The following is a 26,600-nucleotide window of genomic DNA, read 5'->3' as shown; positions in this document are numbered from 1 at the left end:
GGGAAAGGTGAAGGTGAATATCCTTAAAACACATCTTGTAATTGACGAACGAGCTAGGTTGAACATAGTATTATTAATACCAACGAACTATGGGAACACACAAGATTGAACTCTTAAATATTATATCAACAAAAAAAGGAGATAGAACTGAAGCACTTCCAACCGCCCAAACACCACTACCACGTCGGCAGCACCTTCGCCCTTACATGTCTATTTTTGTATACACGGAGAGAGGGTTGTGGTTCTTTATAGTTTTGTTTCTTCATAGCTTAGGACATTCGTGTCGAAAATACTGAAATCTGTCTATATACCTGCATTGCTTACTCAACGGATAAGCCATGGGTAGACCTCTTGGGGGCAGCGTCTAAGTTTGTGTAAAGCGCAAACTCTCTTTGTAATTGTGTCTATGTGAGATTTGATTTATTAGACACGAATGGACTGAGAGATGTTCATGTAGCATCTTATACCAAGCACATGACACATGACACCTTGCTCGTTAACCGTTGGCCAAAGAAACAGATTACCTTAACACCATCTTCCCCATAGATCTCAAGGTCTAAAAGGAAAAACTTTATATTTAAGTGTCTCGCATTTAAAACATTGTATTTCTCTACAAATAGTAATTTGAAATTCCATTTGGCTTCTGGCAGAATGAGAGCATGTTTCTCTTTGAAAAAAACAAACAAACAACAATATGTAAACAAATTATTTGCGAAAGTTTAGTTGTTGTTTTTTTCAGATGCTTGATAAGAATGAATAGTGATATGGTAGAATATGCAATGTTAAATAATTATATCATAGTATGGTCTTTTTATTTTCAAATTTTAAGAAATATCATTTGGTGGTTAATTAAATTTGCATTTGAGAAAAACTTGTATAGATACGTTTATACCATATTTAGACATTTTAAGACATACAGTGTGTCTAGCTCTTTGACATGAACTCTGACACAAGAAAACGGTGTTAGTAATACCGGACTTGAACTGGTCTATGCTGTGCTTTGTTGAAGGCTGAAAGAGGGGATTTTTTTTCCTTGGATTACGCTAACATTTTATGAAACATGAAAAGCAGGGAGGGGCAAGGTTTGCCAAATGTTTTGTGTAAACGAATGTGTGCTCAGCACCCATCTCAACACTACAAGGTTGTAATGAATCAGAATAGAAGTGAATGTTATTAGATAGAGTCATAGACTATACAACAGAGCTACACGTTTTGTACACGTTAGCAAGAACATTTATGTAATCGTAGCAATGATTTATTCGCATGCCACTAGGGAACTTCATGTTTGACCTGCTTATCACTCGAAGTGTACCATGTTCCAGTAAGCTCATTAAGAATGTTTATTATTTTCGTTGTCAAGAGTATTGACCTAGATTTAGAAGGTGCTCGTGGACCAGCCGATCGCCCCCGGACATGCAAGGGTCCGCAATAAAACCGCGGACAAAGCGGGGACACCGTCCCTTACCAGCGTCTCTTGTCACTGCATATGTTGGCTACCAATCATCGTATGGACCTTTCAGTATGCTACGGCAGCACGTTAGGCTTGGGGTTCAGATCAACCTACATCTCGTGGTCAACCCTCCACACTACTGTTTCTGCTTTTACTTACTTTTTACTTAGTAATTACTCAACGAGCATTAGTTCGTTACTCGGAGCAGCCATGAAACACCTATTCATACTTCACGGAACCCAAAGTAATAACTTATGTAATACAGGTGTACGTGTAAGACCTGGAGTAGAGAGTAGGGAGTAGGCCTAGTTCATTAACCCCGCTGAAGCTTAATGCCTTAAATAAAAAGAAAAAAAAAAGTTACACACTAAATATAGGTTCTTCTCGACGGAATCCTAAAAACTGACTAGATCTTTAACCCTCTTTTTTTTTTTTTTGTACTTAATCTCGACCTTACCCCTTCTCGCCCCGTTTTTAACAAAGCCTTTGTATTTTCTTCTTTCACGTGACTGTGCAGCGCAGATGTAACCTTCTCCGGAGGCTTTCATTTATAATGCAATACAGAATATAGGTCATAGGAGAAACTCAGTTCCAGGCTGATAATTTACAAACAGAACCTTAACTCCCATTGCAGCACCTACTGCCAGATTATGCCATCGACACTGTCATCTGCTGTATGTCAGCCCCAGTTTCCGGTCTATTCTGTGAGAGATGTTTCGCCTTTAACTCTATCCTGCTGCCGTTAAGTTCGTGCTTTTTCCATTTCGTCATTTAAGTCAACAAACAAATTGTTCTACGATAAACTCGTTATAATTCAAGAGTGTATCGATTTCAAGAGAAGCAAATTGTTCGCCTTTGAGGCCACTAATTGCAGCGATGGCGTTCAGATGTACAATGTAAACAGTGATTACATCATTTTGCTATAGGGGTATGGCGCGGGTGAAATAAGAACAACTTGTCAACTTATGAGATGTGAATTTCTATTTCGGTTTCAGTTAATTTTGCTGGCTGGAATAACTTACATGAAATCATTCGTTGAGCTATGATTACATACGTGCACAGTTTAATTGTAAGTAGATATTTGTTTTTGCCTATGATATTTATATGTATGCGTTTTCATATCAATTGTAAGGATAATTCTCCAACTTTTTATTGGTATCAGATTACCTCCCTTCTTGTCCCCAACCGCAGTGTTTGCTTGAGATTTAGGCCTACATTGTACAAGGTACTTGTACTTAAGTTATTTTCTTTGTCTGTTGAGTCAGTCTGGGGTACTTCACAATTGGGCTCCGGTTCATTGATGAAAACGAATGCCACAACTTCAACGAGAGCGTTTTGATGTTTTTTTGTAGCTGCATCTTTGTGTTTCGCTCCTCGAAGTATTTCAAACAATGGCGCCCAGAAAGTAAGATTGGACGAGAAAAACATTGGACCAAAATAGGGTTGGATATGACTAAGATTAGACAATACAAATATTGGACACTAAAAAAGTTGGCTAACAAAAAAGAGATGGGACGATAAGAATTTGGGAGATTCTAAGATTGCTCTTGACTGGAGTCATAAACAAAAAATATAAAAATATAGTGCACTACAGCAAACTAGTGGAGGCGCGGTTGCTGAGCGGTAAAGCGCTTGTTCCCTGAACCGGGGACCAGGGTTCGAATCCTGGTGAAGAATTGGATTTTTAATTTCGGGATCTTCGCGCGCCTCTGAGTCCACCCAGCTCTAATGGGTACCTGACATTAGTTGTGGAAAAGTAAATGCGATAGGTCGTTGTGCTGTAGCCACAGAAACAGATGACCTTTACATCATCTGGCCTATAGACCACAAGGTCTGACAGGGGACCTTTACTACTTTTACTTTACAGCAAACTATTTACAGTACGACAATGAATAGTTCACCGCGCGGGCTGTTTGTAAAATAAATCTATACATGTAAATATGATTGTATTAATGAAATCTAAATACTTTAAGCTTTGGCTTTGATGAATATAAGTTTATAAATTTTTTTAAGCGTCGACGACTGCCCTAGTTTCAATAGACATCCACTTTTTATTTCGTCCTCTGGCAAAGTCTAAACCAGTGCTTCCCAAAGATGTCTATCTAGACCCCCCAGGGGTCAAAACAATCTCCAAGGGGTCTACGAGCGTGAAAAATGATTTGGGGATCTATGAGGTGTAAATGGGGGTCCACGATAGTGGATCTCATTTACGCATGTCGAGACTTTAAATTTTATTTTCTAATAATGGAATTAACTCATACACAAATACGATTTGTACCGTTAGTTTATTCTTTGAATTTTAATCTTGTTATTGAAATGTATATTTCATTTTTGAATGTTAACATCTTATTTAAATATCTTAATTGTATCTAAATGAAAGTTACATTGACCAAGGCTGAATCCATAAAGAAATGTAGACAGTTGGGTGCTAAATAAACCTTATTTGAAATTTGGTTGTAGTCCTTCCTTCCTTGCCTATGTAGACAGTTGGGTACTAAAAAAGCCTTATGAAATTTGGTTGTAGTCCTTCCTTCCTTGCCTCTGTAGACAGTTGGGTGCTAAAAAAGCCTTATGAAATTTGGTTGTAGTCCTTCCTTCCTTGCCTATGTAGACAGTTGGGTACTAAAAAAGCCTTATGAAATTTGGTTGTAGTCCTTCCTTTCTTGCCTATGTGCCTTTTAGGCAACAGTTATAAGTAACGAGGCCATCTAAACTGGAGAATCTTTGGAAACATTGACACCCTGATAAAATAGATAAAGATTTGAAATACTTTCGAGCACTCGAAGATAAAAATCAGAAAAGGCCCAAATATGTTCGCTTTAGTGTTATCAGATATGGTGACACATTTATGTTCCCTCTACTTATAGTAAAATTATTAGACATTATTAAACTGCACAATATAGGCGATAAATTCGTTTTGTCAGCCATTGAAGAAGCTTAAGAACTTTTTTAAACAAATCTGCATCTAATATCATAAACAGAATTCCCATAAGCAACAGTGCAGTTTAAATGCGTATTAGTGATAGGAGTTATCATGGGCGTAGCCAGGGGGGGGGGGGTTCTTGGGGTTCAACCCCCCCCCCCCGAAATGAAATCATCCCCCTGCGGGGGGGGGGCGGAATTAAGTGACTGATTTTTGCTTTAATTTTGTTTATTTTAGGTGAGATTTTAATAATAAATCATCACTTACCATAGCACAGCCGAGGGGGGTTTGAGTTAAAAACCCTTTACCAGGGGGTTTTGAGTTTAAAACCCCCTACCAGGGGGTTTTGAAATAAAAAAAAACATATCAGGGGGTTTTGAGATACAAATCCCTCTACCAGGAGTTTAAAACCCCCTACCAGGGGCTTTTGCAGTTAAATCCCCATCTTCTATAAAACAACAAAAAAATGCAAACAACAATCCCCAAATTCCAACAGCACAGTTAAGGAAGATTTTGATTTTAAAACCCCCTCCAAAATTTACGATAAACCCCCTCTTCAATATAAAAAAAGCAAATTTTTTACACATTCAAAATTCTATGAGCGTAGCCAAAGGGGTTTTGAGTTTAAACTCCCCCCCCCCTCCAGTTGAGTTTTGAAGCTAAAAAGTAGGTTACCTCTTCAATATAAAAAAAGCAAATTACACACTATAAAATCTATGAGCGTAGCCAAAGGGGTTTTGAGTTGATGGCTTTTTCTTTAAAGTTTAAAACCCCTCCAGATGGTTTTGATTTTAAAATTCCCCTACAGAGCGTTTAGAGTTGAAAACCTCTCTCTTCAATATTATTTTAAAGCAAACTACAGTCACCAAATTCTATGATCGTAGCTAAATGGGGTTTTTAATTAAAAAAACAACAAAAAAAATCCAGAGATTTTTTAGTTTAAAACCCCTCAACAGATGATTTGACGAAAAAACTTTCCTTTTCGATATAAAATCTAAAGCGAAATACAGGCATGTAATTCCAAGAGCGTAGTCAAGAAAGGTTACAAATTTCTACCAGTGGCTTGGGCTCCATTAATAGGCCTAAAGTGTGAATAGTCTTCTGCCGAAATTGAAAAACATTAAATGTGGCTCAACAAAGATGGCAATGACAGATTTTAGGAGTCAGTTATAGAGATCGGGTCTAAATCAAAGAAATCATATGCCGAACTGTAAGTCGAATCCTTAGTAAGGTATTGACAGAGCGTCGCATGAGGTTTTGCGGGACATGTTCTCCGACAAAATGAATTACGCAAAATAAGAGTTGCGGAAACAGCTTGCCGGAAAATGCGCCGAACGGCGCTAGAGGGTCTAAGTCAGTAAGAATAGCATATTATGTTTTTGAAATACAACTTTTTAATAGCAAGATAATGCACTGTAGATACCTCAGAATATGCATTTTGTTGGCTTTCAATACCAGAAATAGTGCTCGGCGGCGGCTCGCGCTGGGGGAGCGCTGCGAGCTCCCCCAGACCCCCTTGCTGGCAAAGGCGGGGAGTCTACAATAAACAATAAACGTCTTCCGAAAGGGTCAGAATGAAATAAAGATTAATTATATACACACACACATATATATAATTTTTTTCCGCCGGGGGGGAGGGGGGGGAATCCCCCTCCCAAACCCCCCCCCCCCGAAAAAATCCTGGCTACGCCCATGGGAGTTATGATATTGAAAGCTGCAAACCACATATTTCTTTTTAAACCTGGACGAGTTAACTTTTCTTGATAATGAAGCATTATTATTGGCATTTGTTTGTTTTTTATTGTGAATCAAGAAATCCACAAGGAAGTACTCTTTGCGGAGAGCCTTTCAATTGCTCTTTCACACTGAAGTACAAAAGACTGAAGTTTAATTATATTTGCTTCTGATAATAGTTGTTTTAGAATATATTCATTTCCGACTATAGTTGTTTTTACTTTAGTTATTTGTGACTATAGTTGTTTCTGACTATGGGTGTTTCTGACACATCCGTTTCTGACCTTAGTTGTTTTTGACTATATTTGTTTCTGACTAAGTTGTTTTTGACTATGTTTGTTTCTGAATATAGTTGTTTCTGAGTATATTTGTTTATGACTATAGTTGTTTATGACTATATTTGTTTATGACTATAGTTGTTTATGACTATATTTGTTTATGACTATAGTTGTCTCGCTTTTTAGCAACGTTTAAGAGTTCTTGGATTCTTAATCTCCAACTTAAACACAAAATAGTAATTAAGCGGAAATTATAACCTATTCAACAGACTTGTTTCATACATTTGATTAGATTTCTTACCAGCTGTAAGATAATAACCTAAATTTGATTAGAACTAAGTCTATAAACTCAGCGTTTCTAGTGGAATTTAGTAAATAAAACGAAAAAAGATTGGACTGGGAGAATTGTTCAAATGTAGACTAGTCAAACTGCTAGGAAGCTAATGTTCTGACTTATGCTGAACATTAAAATACCCTCTATTTCTATTTTCATTTAAGGTTTGAGGGTATCCAGAATATGGTTATACCTCACTTGATAATCAATCCATATGATGATGATATAGAACAGACTCATGAGATGGGTGTAACATTACAAGAAGAACTGCTCTCAATAAATACAAATGAAGAGTTTAAAGTACATTTTTTTAAAGTACATCAGCTCTTTTGGCTTCAGAAAAATTATACTCGATATTTATCAGAAATTATGGGATATCTCCAGAAAGTCTCTAATTTTTTTGTCCCTCATATCTTGTGGAAGTAGGTTTCAGCGAAGTTTCAAATCTTAGAAAAAAAAAACCCACTAACCGATAAGTTTCAATATTTAACTTAATTAAGTAGAAGACCTATTTTGAAATTTTATTTTCAAAGCTACCCACCATCATACGTTCAATTTTCGTTTGGTGAATTCGTGGAATTTTATATTTTATTTGACTTCGTTCTTATTTTCATTTCATTAATAAATGTACACTTCTTCTTCTAACTGCTGCTGAGCTGTCAACTCTTTTTATGCCAAGGAAAAATAGTGCGCTGTTTTCTTTAGTTGTTCAGCACTGCTGTACAGGGTGTTGGTTATGTTGGGCTGGAGTGGAATAAATGTATACAAGTTGATGAATTTGAAAAATGCATAATTGGCTGAGGGAGGAGGGGGTTTTTCCGAAAGCTTGTAAATATATGAAGGTGTCACCAGTCAACCTGATCTATTAGCTTACGTAAAAAAAAATGGTGTGTCTGACTTAAGGTTTTTATTGCCAATAAAGAGCATAACACTGGGGCTACCTAGAGCTACCCTGTAGACGTTTTGTGTGTTACTAGATTCTTTTTAAGTTGCTAAATTATTTTTTTTCAATTGACTTTGAGGACAACCTTGTTAAACAATTGTAAAAGGTTTTCTAATATCTGTGTGTGTGTGTTTACGTATATGTGTAGGAAAAAACCTCAAGGGGAGGTAATCCACTTGAAAATTAAGTTTTTCTAATTGGAAAAAAATGTTTTGATAAATGTGTGTCTAGTGTCTGCTCGTCAAGGGCAGTCAATGTCAGAAGAAAAAACAAAGCAAGTCACTGTTTCCCACGATTTCATTCCAACTGCCAAACTTCCATTATCAGTAGCCTCGTTACTGCCTACTCCCTCTCCCCCCCCCCCTTTTTCCACTCATCCCTTATTAGGGAATCAAACTTGATTCAATGGAATAGCATGCCTAATCAGATTTTACATTTCTTGTAATCCATGGGTTCTCAACCTGTGGATCGCGACCCCTTTGGGGGTCGATTGACGATTTGCCAGGGGTCGCCTAAGACCATCGAAAATATGGATTGTTATTGTCTACTCTTCTATTGCTGTGTGTGTGTAAGGGGGAGTGGTCGTGGCAAAGTGAGGAATTGTAAAAAGGGGTCGCCGAGCTTAAAAGGCTGAGAACCGCTGATCTAATCCACAATAGAGCCAGAGAGTCATTATGAAATTAACTTTGTTTTATCCGGATGCTCCTTCAGAATTGAAGATCATTTACACGCTAGCGGCTAGACCAAACCTACCACAGGACTGCGGATTGGAGGGGGGGGGGAGGGGGAGTTCGAATTTTGTACCACCGTGGCGGCAGTCTAGAGCGCAGCTGAGACTTAGTCGCTTAGAACACGTGAAAGGAAGCGGGAAGTCTGTCTTAAGTTCTCCCTGACCCCCAAACAAGGAGTAACCTAACCCCGGACAAGGAGTAGCCGGACCCCTGACAAGAAGTAACATAACCCAGGACAAGGAGTAGCATGACCTCGGGCAAGGAGTAACCTAACCACGGACAAGGAGTAGCCGGACCCCGGACAAGGAGTAACATAACCCCGGACAAGGAGTAGCGTGACCCCGGGCAAGAAGTAGCGTGACCCCGGACTGAATTAGTTCTGCTCTTTCTCTTAAAACCTTGTCCCTTCGCGTGCAAGAAGCGACATTCTCCGAGAATGTGGTCTTTAATTCCTCGTCCTCTCTGCGTCAATGTGAATCGTTAGTTCTGTAGGAAAGAACGTCATATCATGAAAACATGAACCAGTCCAGGCCTCAAAGTCTACACACTTGAGATTGTAAATCTAGATCTCCATTCACCTATTCTCTGCTTTAATTCACTTTGCTGCACATAGATATTTTAAATATGTAGGGAACATCTAGATCTAGATTTGATGGTCATGATGTTAGCTTCACATACAATAAGACAGCACTTTAGTTATTGAGACCCAAAGAAAAGACCTTATTAAAGACAGGAGCAGAAGACGAAAAGAAAACATGGCATGGGTCTCGAAAACGGCTCTAACGATGTTCCTAGAAATTAGACACTTAATGTATATCGTCGGGAAGAGAATTACGAGCTCTTTGGCCACACTGGCCGTTATAATTTTTCAAAATATAAGAAATAAATTTGGATAGAGAACGAGAAATTGTTTATTTTCAACGGATTGTATGTCTTTTGTAATTCCGCATCCACTCACGAGTTTAATAAATTAATTTGTTCTGCATCGTCTTCTAATTCTAGATCTAAAGGACTATCATGGGAATATAATGAAGTCTAGTAGATTCTATATTGTCTTTTTTTTAAAACAACAACAATTTTTTTAATGTGTTTTCTTGTTTTGCATTTTTTAGCACTGCAGGAAATGTGTTCCACGCTCTTCCGTTTGTGGCTCATTATTTGTATAAATTAGTAGAACAACAATTGAAGTTTAAATTTAATTTAGCGTCCTTTGCATTCTTAAGTGTATCGGTCAAATCCTCAAACAGCATAGAACAAACTCTATTGGAGGGACTACTTTTTGTGTGTATGTAAGGGTGAGGCTCGTCCTTTCTAGATTATATGTACGGTCCCTGGTATTATCTAAATCTGAAACAAGTAGTGTCTAGTCCGTCCCCCAGCTTGACATACTTCAACATCGAGAAATAATTGAAGGTTTGGTTGGCTCAGCTAGCACAACAATTAAGTCTAAGTTAATGCTGGTGTTCAAATAAATACGGACAGATCACAACATGTACTTTTGGATCGAAATAGTCATGCCAATGTCTTTCTGTCCCATTATTTATCAACCCTTATTGTTGTCATTTAGTTACAGTCGGCTATCGATCAGAATGAATTGATTCCCATCATAAAGTAAACATAGAGGAAAGAGGCATTGGAAACAAAAAATGTCTTTGAAATGCAAGCCTTGTAAAATAAATACATTGCCAATTTGTTTTCAAGCACTGAGACTTAACACGTTAGGGTTATGAATACATTGTTTGTATAATCTGTCTATAAACCTTTTCAAATTCATGGGACCTAAATAAATTAGACACGGATCTTGAAAACGGCCTTAATGATTTCCCTAGAAATATGACAATTAATGTATACCTTTGGGAAATTACTAGCTAATTGGCCACACAGGGAAAACACTATTTTGACTAAATATTATCTTCCAAAATTATATTTGGTCTTGACACTATTTATTTCCGCATGTAGACAGTTTCATTCAATCAAGAGTTTAATGAATACAAATAAACTCAAGAAATAGACGTCCAGAAACATTTAGCGCACAGTCTTTGAAGTCTAGATCCTTAGAATAGTTGATATAGACTGATACATTCGCTTAGCACTCCTGGGGAGGCGGTGAATTAGGGCGGGGTACAAAATACTCCTTTTTTTAAATCTATCATTCATGGATTATTAAGAACAAAATAATTATTTTGTAACGACGGTTTTATGTGGTCAGCATAACGACCTACCTCCGTTACTTTTCCCCAACTTATGTCACGTACCTAATAGAGATGGGTGGACTCAGAGGCCCCCAAAAGATGCCGAAAGAAAAAAAAAATCCCAGTTTTCACCAGGATTAGAATTCGGGACCTCCGGTTCGTAAGCCAAACTCTTTACCCCTCAGCCAATGTGCCTCTAATTATTAAAAAAATAGCTCTATTTGCTTGATTTGTTCACTCTGCATTCAATATCTTGATGTTCTATCTTTCAAATTGAGATTTGTTTCCAATAACTGTAACTTTGTAACACATGGGAGAAGGCAAAATGTAACAAGCACAAGAAAAAAGAATACTTTAAAAAAAAAACTATTTGTTTATTGTCATCGACTCGTCCACTAGGAATAATAACACAATATTAACTTGATACGAGAATGGGAAGTGGGAGAAAAGAAGGTAACAAAAAGTAATTATGGGACTAAATCCATATATATATATATATATATATATATATATATATATATATATATATATATATATATATATATATATATATATAAAGAGAGAGAGAGAGAGAGAGATAGATAGATAGATAGATAGATAGATAGATAGATAGATAGATAGATAGATAGATAGATAGATAGATAGATAGATAGATAGATAGATAGATAGATAGATAGATAGATAGATATCAACATCTCTCATTAAGTATTTCGAAATTTAACAAAGTAATTAATCACCAATAATTAATTAACTAACTGGGTGATTTTTTTTTATTGATTCGTGTCTTGCCAGGTACATTGAATAATGGTGCAAAGTTTCAACTTGATCCGAGAATGGGACAGACAGAGTGAGTTATTATAAGCTGATATATACTGATATATTTCTCAATAGTAAAGTTCCCTTTTTTCAGACCTTGTGATCTATGGGGCAGATGATGTAAAGGTCATATGTTTGTCTTTTAATAATTTAGTGTCTCTATATGCGATCATGAAACAGTGTCTTGAAATAATAATGTTATTTGAAGTTGACATGCCCAAGTAGGCATTAACAATTTACGAAAGAAATTGATGAATAGAAATATGACACTTGGAATATAAGATGGCTTCCGTGGAGATGTTTGTATGGTGATGATTAGCAAAGAGTTCTGTCTTGTAATGACAGTCCCAATGAGTAGTAATGAATTGAGCAGGGCTGGTCTTAGGCCACTGCAACCTATTCGGCCGCAGTGGGCCCCGCACTTTCATAGGCCACGCGAGAATTCTAGATGTAAATTATTAACTTAAACCATTTTAACTTATTATTAAATGCTACTTGGAATTCTCCTGAAATTTCAAATATGTGAAAAAGTCACGAAAATCTCCTGAAATTATAAAAAAAATCTTCTGAAAACTGATGCAAATCTCCTTAAAAACAGACAAAAATGTCATTTCGGGATGATTTTGTACTTAGTGAGGTATGAATAAAATGCAAAGACAAATTTATTTCCTATTACAAAATCTTAATTTTCACGTATTATCCTTATCCCTAAACAAACTGGGCCCCGCGCAACCCGTTTCACATAGGGCACCGCAATCTGTAGGACCGGCCCTGGATTTGAGGGTACAATAAATTGTTTGTTTTCACTTGTTGTGAATGTTCAATCAGATTTGGAAATAATTTGAGCCTATCCCAAACCTCCCACAGGACCACGGGGGATGGGGGCGTGTAGGGTATTAACTCTTTGTCTCCTAATCGACGATACCATCGTTGATTTTACCTCATGAAATTATAATAATGTTTAATTTTATAAACTTTACTTTGTGTTATATAAGATGAGCATGCATTTCCCCTTCTAGACCAAATACCAAATATAACACTTTCTGATAACAAGCGAAAAAGTTATTGTAAGTGTAATCATAACAGGGTAGTGAAATATTAATGAGCAAAATGAAGAATTCCGTCAGAATGTGGAAACAAAATTACGGAGATAAAGAGTTAGAACGGGACTATCGAGAACATCCGTACGACAGTCCCGTGAAAATACCACATGACCAGACAGTCATCCGATTTTGATATCATCAACTAGACTTTTGAGTTAGTTCTAACGCTGTAATATTCGTAGATAACTTGTGAAATAACGTTTTTGCATATCAAGAATAGGCTAAAGAAAAAACCCATCATGACTTAATTAGCGAAGTAGGATCTCATGTTGAGTAGTGGCCTTAATGACGGTGTAAAGTCTCAAGCATTAACGATCCTTAATCCAGTAGTTTGTTGATGAGGGACTTTTCTCATCTCTTGAATGCGGATACATTGATCTGTTGCAACAGTGGCGTAGCAAGAGTGGGGTGGGGGGAGGGGGGGGAGAATTTGAAAATCCATCCAAGCCCCCACTTAAAAAGGGAGCCCTAAGGAGTGTTTTTACATTACATATTAAAGATTACGCAAAATGTAGGGGCCCCCAAAGAGTTCAAGCCCCCGAGCCCCCAAATGATGGCAAATTCCTAGCTACGCACCTGTGTTGCAAGAAGGTTTCACGTCACTTCCTTTTCAAATGTTTGGTTTGTTTTGTTTGACATGTTTCAGTTGTTACTTCCAAATAGCCCAAACATTCCACGGGACTGCCGGAGATGAGGGGTGGACGCCTGGCAGAGTTCGAACCCGGAACAATCGAGACTACACTCCAGAGCGCATAACAGGCAGCCATGTTATACTTTACTCTTTCAGTTATATCAAAGTAATGTAATAGACTGGTCAACATTACGATTGCACTGTAGATTTATTTTTTTTTACAAAATGAGATTTCCTATGGCTCCTGAGTCTATTCAGGTGTAGAAAAAGAGTACATGATTGAAACCCATGTTTGCATACATCCGTTCAGTTTTATGCATATCCAAATGCAATCAAGCTGTGGGCCGAATCGTATGATAATATCCGGACCTGTGTGACCAGCACAACGACCAACCGCCTTTACTTTTCCCCAACTAAAGCCAGGTACCCATTAGAGCTGCGTGGACACGCCCCCCCCCCCCCAAGATAATGATGCCATGCAGTAGAATAATAAGCGACTTAAAAGCAGTTGTAGGTCAAAACTGATGGTCATGTGACACGTGTAAGTGTAGCTGGTGTTTTTGTAAAACTATCACCCTTGTCTTAGAATACATTGTGACACAGAGAGAAACGAAACTAATCGATAGGTTCAGACTGGGTTTTTGGTATCCTTAAATAATGGTGTTACCGTGGAAACGCCATGACAGGATAACAAACAAACTAAGCTTGTCTTTGTGTGTCTACAGTTCTTGACAGGGATTGTTAGACATTACCATACATCTACAACAAACAGATATTCATGTCATTCTACTGCTTGTAACTTCAATAAGTTTCCTTGATAATAGTATGTTATGTAATGTTATGTAATTCTATGTAATGTCCCAATGATATAATATAATATAATATAATATAATATAATATAATATAATATAATATAATATAATATAATATAATATAATATAATATATCTGAGGGAAAAGAACTTAGCACTTACATCTATACCTCAATAATTTAGAAGTTATTTCCCTTACTCGATATCAAACTCAATAATTAATTATTAATAATAAGGCTTGTCTTCGAGTCCCAAGATTAATGAGGAATGCAGTATTTCCCGTGGCTGCGCAGCCCCAACTGTGACCTACATATTTTGCCACTGCAGGGCAAGCATAACCGTTGTCCGCAGATGGTCGATTTAGATTTTCTTTTCGCCGTCTGTCCTCGGCAGCGGATTTTTCGAGTGACCTCCAGCTGTCTCGTTCTGAGGCCGCATGCAATTATTAATAATTAATTGAGAAATTGGATATTTTTTTTAAATGATACATGTTTTGTTAAGTACAATAAATACTCGTTTAAAGGAGGATATAACGAAATAATCATTTACCAGCAATTAATTGACTAATCGGTTAATTTTTTTTTTATTCATTCATGTCATGTCTATACAAGAACCCCCTAGCGAGCCAAGACAAAGTCAATAACCCAAGTCAAAGCATATAATGTGAACCCTGACACAATGAATAATTGTGATCCAAGAATGAGTGTCTGAGAAATAACGTGTACAATCTTTTTACCAGACAGACAGACAGACGGAGTGAGTTGATATAAGCTTTGTAACAAACTTGGGCTCGTGTCAAAGATTGCAGGGCTACTTCAACACTATAATCAAAATACATGCTGTAGATTTTTACAACTTGAAAACATGAAGGAGATATATATAACAAACGACTATTCACACTTGACTATAGAGTAACACCAATAGTAAAATCAATAAATTTACAGATGCTTCAGGATAGAAGACTGATAAGGAAAAACATTTCAAATACTTTTTTTACAATACCTCTATTCAAGTCTGAACTTCATGGAACATTCAGGAACCTGGTCGCGTACCGCGGGTCTTAAAAACGGCTCTAACGATTTTCCTAGAAATTTAAAAGTTGATGTATATCGCTGAGAAAAGAATTGCTAGAATGGCCACATAGGGAAAACTCTAGTATTTTTACCGCTATAATTTTTCAAAATTAAAAATAATTAAATGTAAATTTGGTGTGAATACTAGACTTACATCTAAAGCCAACATCGCTTTTGAAAAAAAAAACTGTCGCGTTCGTGAATTTCCGAATGTTAGGCATTATTGATTCAAGAGTTTAATGAGCGTTCATGAAAATTTTAGTAATTAAACCACCCCCCTTCCTCTTGATAGGTCATGGTTGGGACACTCGGCCAAGCATCTCCCAGTGAGTTATAAAAGTCTTTGGTCTAGTTAAAGTAGCGCTAATAATGACGCCATTGAAATGAGCGCATCTGTGAATGACGTGCCAAAATGTGCGTACAAATTAGTACGGATGTGAAGATCAATATAAAAATGGCTGACATCCTAAGTTTTAACAGTGATTGCATGGACCACTTATTGGAATCAGTATTAAAATAATGTAGACTAATCATTTAATTGGACCTTATAAAAGGTTATTTTCATGGAATACACAGACATCTAGATTCTAATATTCTAGATCTATATTTATTTCTTTTATAATGACTAGATAAAGTAGATTAACTTTATTAAAATCATCGAGATCTACCGATCTAGCTCTATATTGTCACTATATAGATTTAGATCTCAATTCTAGATCCAGGATCCTGACTGAGATATTTTACTGTAACTATTACAAGCTCTAGAAATTCTAGATCCTACTAGATCTAATCCTAGCTATCTAAACTCTACATCTACATAATATTCACTGCCCCGAATATTGTTACGTTCTATAAACATTGCTAAATACACAGCACATCTAACACAGGAACTTGACAAGAAGAGTTTCAAGTAGCAATGTGGCTGTTTAATGACAAATACATCAACAACCAATAAAACACTATTGGCTACACTAACTTCAAATGCTTTAACACAATTGAACTGTCTACTAAACACTACAGGTCTTTCTCTGTCTCTTCTAGACTCGTACAGCTACATTTTCAAGGACTCACTTTGTGCCGCACAGTCCTTTCGGCTTGGTGTCCTGGACTCAACTGCACTACCTTACACACTCTGTCTCTTGTCCGTGAAGGCTTTCGATCACACGACCATAACACGGGTTATTTTTGCGCATAATAGCAGTACTGTCCCTTGTCCATCGCCAGACCGTTGACATGAGTGATTTGCCTTAGTTAAAGTGTGTCAGCTGAGACTACAGTTACCCCTATCGCGCCGCCAATATGGTTATTACAATATTTATAGTGTATCTTGATCTACGTCTAGACTCTAGACTGATGTCTAGAATATATAATGGTTTAATTAAAAAAAATAATACTTAAATCAAAGAATGCTAAAGGTTAATGAAAGTCTGTCCCTTGTAGATCAAATATGTTCAAATAATTGTTCAATATTTGATATAGAGAATCTTTCCTGCTTATAGTATGTGCAGTGAGCTATAGTCTAGTCTCTTTTGTGGACCAGTGGTGGGATACAGGGGAGAACTGGCTTTATGAGCAAATGCCCGGTGGTCCGGTACCTAAATTGGCATGTTAGGCTGCCGAGTGGGCCACGTTAAATGTCAGTACGACCCGTAGACGTGATAGGCCTCGCTTTACCTTTTACAAAAGTTATCTACAGACTTGACTGTGTAATATTAGCCACATCTTATCCCTTGGATAGCTACACTTACCTATAAAACGTTTGGTTTTGCTTTACATGTTTTGGTTGTTACTCCAAAACAGCCCAAACATCTCACAGGATGGCCAGGGGAAGGGGTTCGAACCCGGGAACACCGAGACGACACTCCAGAGCACATAACAGGCAACCATTAAGTTTTATGCTTGACTCTTTTAGTTATATCAAAATAATGTTATTAACTAACTAAGGCTGCAATGGTACCGTAGATTTCTTTTTTTTTTTACAAATTGAGATTTCCTGTAGCCCTTAAGTCTATTCACATGCAGAAATATAACACGGTTACTGAAACCCTCGTTTGCGTACATGCGTTCAGTTTTATGCCTATCGTATACAATCAAGTTTTGGGCCGAATGTATAGTAATGCCCGGGCCGATTTTGACGCCCATTCCGCCCCTGTTGGGATGGAGTATCTTGGAGAAGGTTTCCGTGCAGCGCTCAGCAAGCACAATTCTGCTCGAGTGGGGATTCGAACTAGATCCCCCCTTGTTAGGTTTGTTAGGTGGCCAAACCTTAGCCAAGCTGTCTGGGTCTATGAGCCGCAAATCTACTAGATCTAGATTGACTTAACTGAATATCTTTTCGATTTACCGAACAGACAAGAAGACAAGGTGTTAACATGAAGTTGTTGGATCCAAACTAAATGTACAACCTTGGTTTTTATTTCTGGTGTTGATGTCATTCCATCAAACAATTTTTTCCTGACTGGTAAGACGTTTGCACACGTTATTTCTCCGAGACCCGATCTCGGATCAAGCTGAAATTTGGCACAATTATTCATTGTACCTGACAACACAAAAGTAACAATAAATAAAAATAAATAACCAATTAGTTAATTGGTAATTATTTATTTTGTTTGGTAACTCGAACAAGGGAAAGAAATTGTACTTGACTGAGGTGGTGTTATAAGCCGAATTAATCACCTTTATAGGTCGCCGCTTTAAAGTAAGTTTGAAACAACAATGGATAACTAAACAATCATCTATTTTCATACGCACCTCTCCAGCTGAGTGGTTAGAGGGTCGGCTTGAGGAGGCTTGAGTCATGAGAACAAATTCAGGTCGTTCCTCCTTTCCCCATTGTTTTTTTGAATAAATAAACGATTACGGTAAAATTCATTCACCCAAATATCATAGCGTATTGAGTTAAAAATATGAAAAACTAAAATTACGCAATTTTTTTAAAAAACCTAGTGTACTTCAACAACAACATTGAGTTCAAGTTTCGCTTCATCTAATCTAAAAACAAAATGTCACAGAATCCTGTTCGAGGCCCCAACCCATCGGAGGCCTTAGGCGGCTGCCTAGTTTTTGCCTATGCTAAGGCCAGTCCTGACATTGCTTATAAAAAGGGCTTCACAAAGTGTTCAATATTATCTGCTTTGAGCTCTTATTATGATGTGACATATGTGTTCTATTTATAATCTAGTTTGTTTATTTTTTAATTTATAGAACTAGATTAAACTGTTGGTAATCTGCATTTTCATTCATTTTCATAGCATGTCACGAGAAAGTTAATTGAAACTTGACTTCCGTCGTATGTTCCAGCTTTACAAACCAGCGCGATGAAAGTTATGGCCAGGCTGTGTCGGAACGTCCTAAACGTCAAATGTCTCAAGTATGTGGTAATGACGCTTACCGTATGGACGACTATGATGATAGGTTTCTACGCCAAATCCTGGGGCATAACTATGATGTCACTGTTGGAGTGGGAACAGATCGAGAGCCAGTCTGCGCTGCCAAATACGAAGCAGAAATGCATTCACCCTCAACTTCTCATCAACGACTCGACCATGACGCGTCACCTCCGCACATTGTCCCCAGAGAAGTGCCCCGACGAGCTCGAGTGGGTGTACGTGGAAAACGGCACCGTCCGCTTCACAAAACTGGCCGTGTCGCGCTTCAAAGGCATGAGCTGCAGTTTCATCCCACTCTATCGAGACGGGGACTACAACGTGAAATGGGGCAGACCTATCTTGAACATTAAAAATGGCTTCAGGATACCAACAGACTTTTTTCGGATATACTGCTCATCCGTGTCCCGCACCTTCAACGGGCTGTTCGCAGGCGTCGCACACACCGAGGAGAGGGCGGAGAGGAAGGATCTGCCCATGGATGAAGGTTTCGGTGGGCTGGGCATCGCTATCCTGGGATTCGATTCTATGTCAAGGATGTCGTGGCTAAGGCGCTTGAAGAAGACCAGAGAGTATTTTCACGGTGAACTCGGAGCCATTGAGCTGGAAGAACATAACGTACTTGGAGACGGGACCACTGCAGTGATGTTTCCCATGCTGACGGGCAAGTTTGAATGGGAGCTGCCAGATGCAAGGTAATACCTTTTTTTTTTACCAATACAATAGTAAATTATGTTACAATGAGATTGCCTAAGCGATTACTACAGGCCCTTGAGTATTGAAATAGACTTGTTTAGTAGAAATATTTAACGCTCTAACCTTTAAACAAAGATATTTTGTTGTATGCAAGACCGGCTAGCTTTTGTCCACACTCAACAGCAGAGATTGTATTATGATAGGTGAGTCTAAAGATAAGATGGCAATTAGAAAATTATATTTTTAATGTCATAACTGGTGTTGTCTTATTGATCTATTATGTATCACAACTCTTCTTACCCACCCCACCTTCCACACCCACACACCACACACCAAAAGACACACCACACATACACACCACACACACCACAGACACATCATACACACACCACAGGTACATCACAGACACATCACACACACCACAGACACACCACACTATACACACCACAGACACACAACACAAACACACACTTAGACACACACACACCACACACACCACAGACACACCACACACACACACCACAGACGCTTTATCCAAGTGGTAAAAAGTTATACATCTTTATCCAAGTGGTTAAAAGTCATACATCTCTATCCAAGTGGTTAAAAGTCATACATCTCTATCCAAGTGGTTAAAAGTCATACATCTCTATCCAAGTGGTTAAAAGTCATACATCTCTATCCAAGTGGCTAAAAGTCATGCATATCTATTTAAAAGGTTCAAAGTCTTACATCTCTATCCATGTGGTTAAAAGTCATACATCTCTATTCAAAAGGTCAAAAGTCATACATCTCTATCCAAGTGGTTAAAAGTTATGCATCTCTATTCAAGTGTTTAAAAGTCATACATCTCTATCCAAGTGGTTAAAAGTTATGCATCTCTATCCAAGGTGTTAAAAGTCTAGCATCTCTATCCAAGGTGTTAAAAGTCTAGCATCTCTATACAAGTGGTTAAAAGTCATGCATCTCTATACAAGTGGTTAAAAGTTATGCATCTCTATTCAAGTGGTTAAAAGTCATGCATCTCTATACAAGCGGTTAAAAGTCATGCATCTCTATACAAGTGGTTAAAAGTCATGCATCTCTATACAAGTGGTTAAAAGTCATGCATCTCTATTCAAGTGGTTAAAAGTCATGCATCTCTCCACTTTGATGCTTTGTTTTCACTAGCTACAATCACAAACTTTGTTTGTTTCTATATATGCATTAAAAAATTGACTTTTAACGTATTGGATCAGATGTTGTGAAGCTCACCTGTTTCTGAGGCGAGGGTTCACGATAACGTTATGAGACCAGCACAATGTCCAACCGTCTTTGCTTTCCTCCCACAAATGTCACGTACCAATTAAAGTTGGGTGGACCATGGAACTATACTAATGGAACACCAGCTTCGAGATTTTATGATCAGAGTGCCGTCGCGCATCTTTTTTCGCGCACCATACCAATTTGAAAAATCGATGAGGATGCCAAAGAAGAAATTTACTCCGAGAGCCACTTGGATTGACCTTCATTGAGAGTAAAACTTCCCCACACTATATTTTATTAGATCTGTAAAAACGTTATCCATTTTCTGACTATCTGATAAAATAGATACAATTTCCCTGAATAATGGATCGTCACAAAAGATTTTTTTTTAAGGCCACTTCATTAAAATAGGTGTTTCCAGTACTTCCTCATTTGGGTATTTTACACAAAATCTGGATTTTTTTTTATGTAAATGTCATTTTTATCATCTGTCCCGCGCTACCAAACCATCCACTTTTCCCGGTCACCAATGTTCTTAACAAGATATCAAGAGAGAGAGGCTGGTCCATTATTTGCGTAGTCCAGCCAGCTTTTTTTTTTTGACAACCTTTTTTCGTTCTCTCTCATGAAGGATATGTTTTGAAAATTAGTCTTACAAAATACAATTCCAAACCAACTCATGCAGTTATCGTCTTTTCACAGTATTGAGGAGTCATCCTTTTTGCTAGCCAGAGTGTTAATTGGCAAAAGTGAAAAATTCATTTTCTTTAATTTTTTAAAGTAAATATTCATAACTATATCTTTTATATAATAATATATTTTTAAAATAATAATCTTTTATATAGACATGCTTTAATAGATCTAATAAATGATTAACTCGGACCTACCAATATGGGTATATAAATACTTAAATCTGGGTATTTAAAATTTCGAATGCGAATTTTAAAAAAACCGAACTTATATTGATCTAGATCTCTTGTATAATATCTAGAATAATATAGATCTACAACACCTAGGCCTAGACTAAAGTTAAAGACTAAGGTCTAGATTTATTTAACGTTTTAAAAAAAATCAATAGATCTAATATAGACAGTCATGAGATCCACTCTATTTTATCTAGATCTAGACCATACACATGAGTGTCATGAGATCAATAATTGTCAATATGAATATAGATCTAGACATAGTGACCATAGTCACTAGTCAAATCTAGTGACTCTACTAGTCTAGATTCTAGATCTATCGATCATCTATGATCTAGTCTGTCTATAGCTATACTTACTATTATACACTTTTACAGTATATGAGTATACTCATACATACGAGTCATACTGGCTATACTATAGTATAGACACTATAGTTAGTATAGTTAATTCTTTTTAATAGTAGATCTATAATCTATCAATTCCATCTAAATTATTCTAAATCTAGACTTCACATCACATTCAGTCATTCACACAATTATTGATACAGACAGTGAATGAAATGAATGCAGTGGTTATACTGATTATACTTAAAGTGACGATACTACTTATAGATCTACCAGTTGATAAACATCATCATCATAGATAATAATCTACATCTATAATCATAGTGCCCTTTATTTAGTCAATATAGTCAAGTCAAGGTAGTGGAACGTAAACTCGAAGGTTTAATACAATATGGTATGAGTCTATGAGTTAGTATAAGATCTAATTATTTTGTTACTTTGTATGTGACAGTATGTCAATGTCGCAATTAAAATAATTAATATCACCAGCCATATCATTTTAAATATTTAAAAAGTAGACATAGATTTTTATTATATTATAAATAGATAGATTAGATCTACATATAATTTTACGAACTTTAGAAATGATTGATTTAATTTTTTATTGATAAGCCTTCTAGACTAGATCTAGCATCTCTAGCTAGACTAACATGTAGATTGTAGATCTTTGAATTGGATTGATATTCACCTTCCTAAATTGTCTCTAAAGTCTATAGCTGATTTGAGAGGCCCAACGAGGCAAGACGAGTCTATTAGTACTCTGTCTCTTGATCTATCTAGTAGGCCTACTAAGCTAGTGCATTAGCCATAGTGTAGTCAAATCTTGACAACTAGTCTTCTAGATCTAAGCTTCTAGAATAATTAGATCTAGATCCAGTTTAGATTTAGAGTATAAAAGTTTTTACTACCTAAAATACTAAATCTACTGATCTAAATTCTAGATATATAGATCCAGTTCAGATTAGGATATAAAAATATTCCACTAGCTAAAATTCTAAATCTACTCATCTATACTTAATATGTTAGATATTATATGACATCTATCTACAAAAATTATTATTAAGATATAATTATAGATTCTAGACTAGTTATATATGTACATAAAATATATAAATAAAAGATAAAATTTATGCAGGCCTAGGTCCCATAAATTTATAATTGATCCAGATCTATCAGTAAAAGTTACCTTCGATTGGCAGTTTTACCCAATCTAATCTATACAAGACAATTTATAATCCATGCCTTGCCTACACCCCATATATATTAGTTTCCATTCCATACCATACCCATGAGTTCATGAAATAATAAATGATGTGGTGTCAAGTTGGATCTATCCCCTGAAATTCAGTACTTTAATATAAAACTCACATATCTAGTTAATTATTTGCTGACACTCTGATAAACTTGGACTTGTGTGATACATATATATATGTTTCTTATCAGATTTAATTAATGAAGTTTTGGGTGCATTTTAACCAGTAATAAGGCTACAAAAGTAGCATCAGGTGTATTCTAACCATTGGTATTTTTCCTGGCAACATTTCTATTCTAGTCTGTGATAAATTATAAATAAAAAAAATGTTTGTAATGTTTCAGTTATTAACAAGTAGAACCATGGCAACCAGTTCTGATGATGTACCAGAATGGCTCAAGGATCATACTTATACTATTTCTACTCTCTGGGCATCCATTCAATATTTAATGTAAGTACTACTATACAATTTTTATTTTAGTTATCTAATAGATGTTTTATGAATTGTGTGATTTTCATGGTCAAGCAACATCCAAATATCTGGGATGGAATTTAACATTTTTCTCTAAGTTTTTTTTTTTTTTTTTATTTATAACACTCTTAAGCACATTCATCTTTCATGAATGCCTAATATACCTTGGCTGTTGTGCAGGCCATTCCTTTACAATAAACTGTTAGATGAAATTAGGCAAAATTGTCTGATAATTTGTATGTTTGATACAACGTTTTCAATTTAATAATATTATTTTTTAATTGTAATGTTTTCAAAAGAAATTAACCAATATGCCTAATTGTATAATTACAGTTATGTTTGGAAATGCAAGAAAAAGGCATGCATTCCTGAAAAGTCAATGATTGGTTGCACCTCTTAAAGGTAAGGTACTGCAATTTTTCCCATGTACTTTTCTCATAAGCTGAAGTACTTGTATTTTTGAAAAACTAGTTTTCCATGAAAATGTAAATCATAATATATGTTATAGTTGCTTTTAGATTAGTTCAATGTGCATCAAATTAACTGAACATCTGCCTTCACCTATAGTAATAATTCATAACTATTAAGGTCAGGGCCATGTTTACACATTAACACAGTAGCTCCTTTTAGGTACAGACTATTTTTAGAATGGCAAAATTATATAACTATAATTAATAACATATATACGTTTAGCATGGTCAACACATATGTCACACATATTTTTTTTTTTTTTTTAAATCCTTTTATTTATTTTTATAACTAGATAACTTTCTGTTATGAGAAAAGATGAGATTCTTGGACTCCTGCATAGCACCACCAGAAAGGAAAATCCCATCATGTTGCAAAATAAAAGTCTTGGATCAATTTTAATTTAAGATATATATATTATACTGTAAGCTGTATACATATTTATGTATATCCTGTCATTCAGCCAACAGGTTTGGATTTAGTATTTCTTTAAATCTGTTTGATATTGTACTTGAAAACTATTAATCTGAGCCCTATTAAAACAAGAGGGAGTGCAGTGGATGAGTGGTAAGGGAAATTTTACTTTTTTTAAATTAAAATAAGAATCTAACAAAAGTAAACATAAAATATGGTGCATTCTCCTTAAAACTAAAACCTGGTGCAAAGGTTTTAAAAGTTGGCAAAAAAAAAAAAGCAACATCAATTAAATATTTTTAATTCCCTTTGCAAAACTTACTGAGAAGAACATGCATGTTGTTCCCTCATAAGTTTCTTGACAGAGGAAATCTTGTTTATATAAAAGCAAATTAAGAAAAAAATTATAATCATTATTTCAAATGGTTGTATCTAAACCTTATGAATTATTTTTCAGTTATAAATATATTGAAATGAATGGATAATCATGAAATTGTTAAATAATTGCTGCTATCATTCCATTGACTAAAGAACAATAATTTTTTTTTAAAATTAATTAATTAATTAATTTTCAAGCAGAGTTCACATAGATCTTGAGTGAAATTTTTCTTTTTTTGACTAATGCTTCAATTTTATTGTATCATTAGTTTTTTATTTTTATTACCCAGAATATTTTAAAAATGAGTACACTATTTTCATGTAATAATGTAACTTGGTATTCACACATCAAAATACGCTATAATCTTTAGGCCATATAGATTTGTATAAATATAAATTAACTTGCTTAAATACATTGTAAATGTATATTGTTTGGATAAGAATAAAGTTTTTCTGTAGACAATTATTGTTCAAGATTTGTTGATGCTCCTGCTTAATAAATTATATACACAGGTCATTAGTTTTAACACACTACTGACACAAGAAAAACTGGTCGCCCCCACTTCCATTACATACATGTAAAAAAACGTGACCTCAAATCAGTGAACATCAATACTGACAATTGGGAAGACATAGCTTTAGACCGCAACAGATGGAGAGACAGTGACCAAGAAAGCTATGGACAGTGAAAGTACATAGGTCTCAGCTCAGGAAGAAAAACGTACAATCCGAAAAACGGCCAGCTCCTCTACCAACCGAAGCAAAAACCACCTTAACCTGTGCTATCTGTGGATGGGAGTGTTTCTCCGAAATAGGGCTCCACAGCCACATGAGGAAGTGTGCTCTGAGATGAAACCTTAGTCTTTCTATTTCTACGACTGAAGGAGGCCAATGATGATGATACAGGTCATTAGTTTTAACACGTCTGATAATAAATGACAGTACAAGTTATTGAATGAAAATGTGTCATTATTTCAGGTGCTTTAGGCCTACATCAATGTGAGGTACCAGTACTTTGATTGTGTCATGTAACAATTTAAAGCAACATTTTGAAATGAATAGTGTGTAGAATTGACAGTAAATACATTTAAGTGATGGGCTGTGATCTGCATGAATTGAATTTGTGTTTTTGATCTTTACATCAAGTAAATGTTAATGAACAATTAATTTTTAATGAATAAATAATTTAAAAATAAATACAAAGAAACCATAAACATCTACTTTATTTTAATAATTTTTTTTCATCAGAACAGAATTTCCAACTTTGCATTCTTAAAATAAAATATAATTTATTTAGAGTAGAGTCAGAACACAAAATCATAGTTTTGAAATTAAATAAATTAAGCTAAGCTGTCATCTCTTATAAACATTTGTATATAGACTACACACAATTTAATTATTATTTTTCATCAAATTGCAGGAACTAGTACATGTACTTATGCATATTTGACAATAAAAAACCTTAGTCAATGAAATAGTAATACTAGTAAATGAGATAAAAGTAAACTAAATATCATCAATGCTATTGAAGCCACACTTGTTTCTTTTTATCTTGTTTGGTGGACTGCAATTAATTGCTATTAATTTTACTGATTGTCTTAGCTGAAATGCCAGTGTCGTCTCTTTGAATCCTAAGCTTATTTTCTTGGTTACTGGAAGTCCAGATGTTTGGAGTTTCATTTTAAACACCTATATATTCCGAAATGGCCTTCCGATAGGCAAAACCTATTTGCCTAACATGTCATATGCACATAAAGAGGTACCACAGAAATGCTTTAAAGACAAGCTTAGGCGCCAACTTGCTTTAACTGATATAGAATAAGAGAGCACCTGGTTGCATACAGCTTCAGAGCGAGACAGCTGGAGGTCACTTACAAAGGTGTGGTATACACCAATGAAAATTAATTGCCGAGGGTAGACGGCAAAAAGAAAAAAAACAACTGATTCTACCACATGTGGACAATGGTTATGCCTGTGCTCAGTGTGGCATAATATGTAGGTCA

The 26,600-nt window shown here is 36.0% G+C and overlaps 1 protein-coding gene and 1 long non-coding RNA gene across 4 annotated transcripts in view; both read left to right on the top strand.

Moving 5' to 3' along the window:
* The first annotated feature begins 1,980 nt into the window (after positions 1-1,980).
* Positions 1,981-26,600, top strand: part of LOC106050684 (uncharacterized) — a 32,160-nt gene continuing 7,540 nt past the window's right edge. The window contains exons 1-2 of one of the 2 annotated variants that reach the window (XM_056041804.1): positions 1,981-2,519; positions 18,271-19,100. In XM_056041804.1, the coding sequence (XP_055897779.1) occupies positions 18,337-19,100 (764 nt within the window). In that variant the 5' untranslated portion in view covers positions 1,981-2,519; positions 18,271-18,336. Of the gene's footprint in view, positions 2,520-15,321; positions 15,574-18,270; positions 19,101-26,600 lie in introns of those variants that run through there. The other variant, XM_013205708.2, reaches the window with a different exon arrangement.
* Positions 21,797-25,060, top strand: LOC129928255 (uncharacterized). 2 transcript variants are annotated; one of them, XR_008779844.1, is made up of 4 exons: positions 21,797-22,007; positions 23,210-23,316; positions 23,671-23,744; positions 24,101-25,060. It is a non-coding gene; the product is annotated as an uncharacterized LOC129928255 (long non-coding RNA). The 2 variants fall into 2 exon arrangements; XR_008779843.1 differs by having other exon boundaries at positions 21,798-22,007; positions 23,671-23,739.

The sequence above is a fragment of the Biomphalaria glabrata genome, chromosome 9 (genome assembly GCF_947242115.1).
Source record: "Biomphalaria glabrata chromosome 9, xgBioGlab47.1, whole genome shotgun sequence".
Classification (NCBI taxonomy): Eukaryota; Metazoa; Mollusca; class Gastropoda; family Planorbidae; genus Biomphalaria; species Biomphalaria glabrata.
This window is presented reverse-complemented; position numbering and strand designations above follow the sequence as displayed.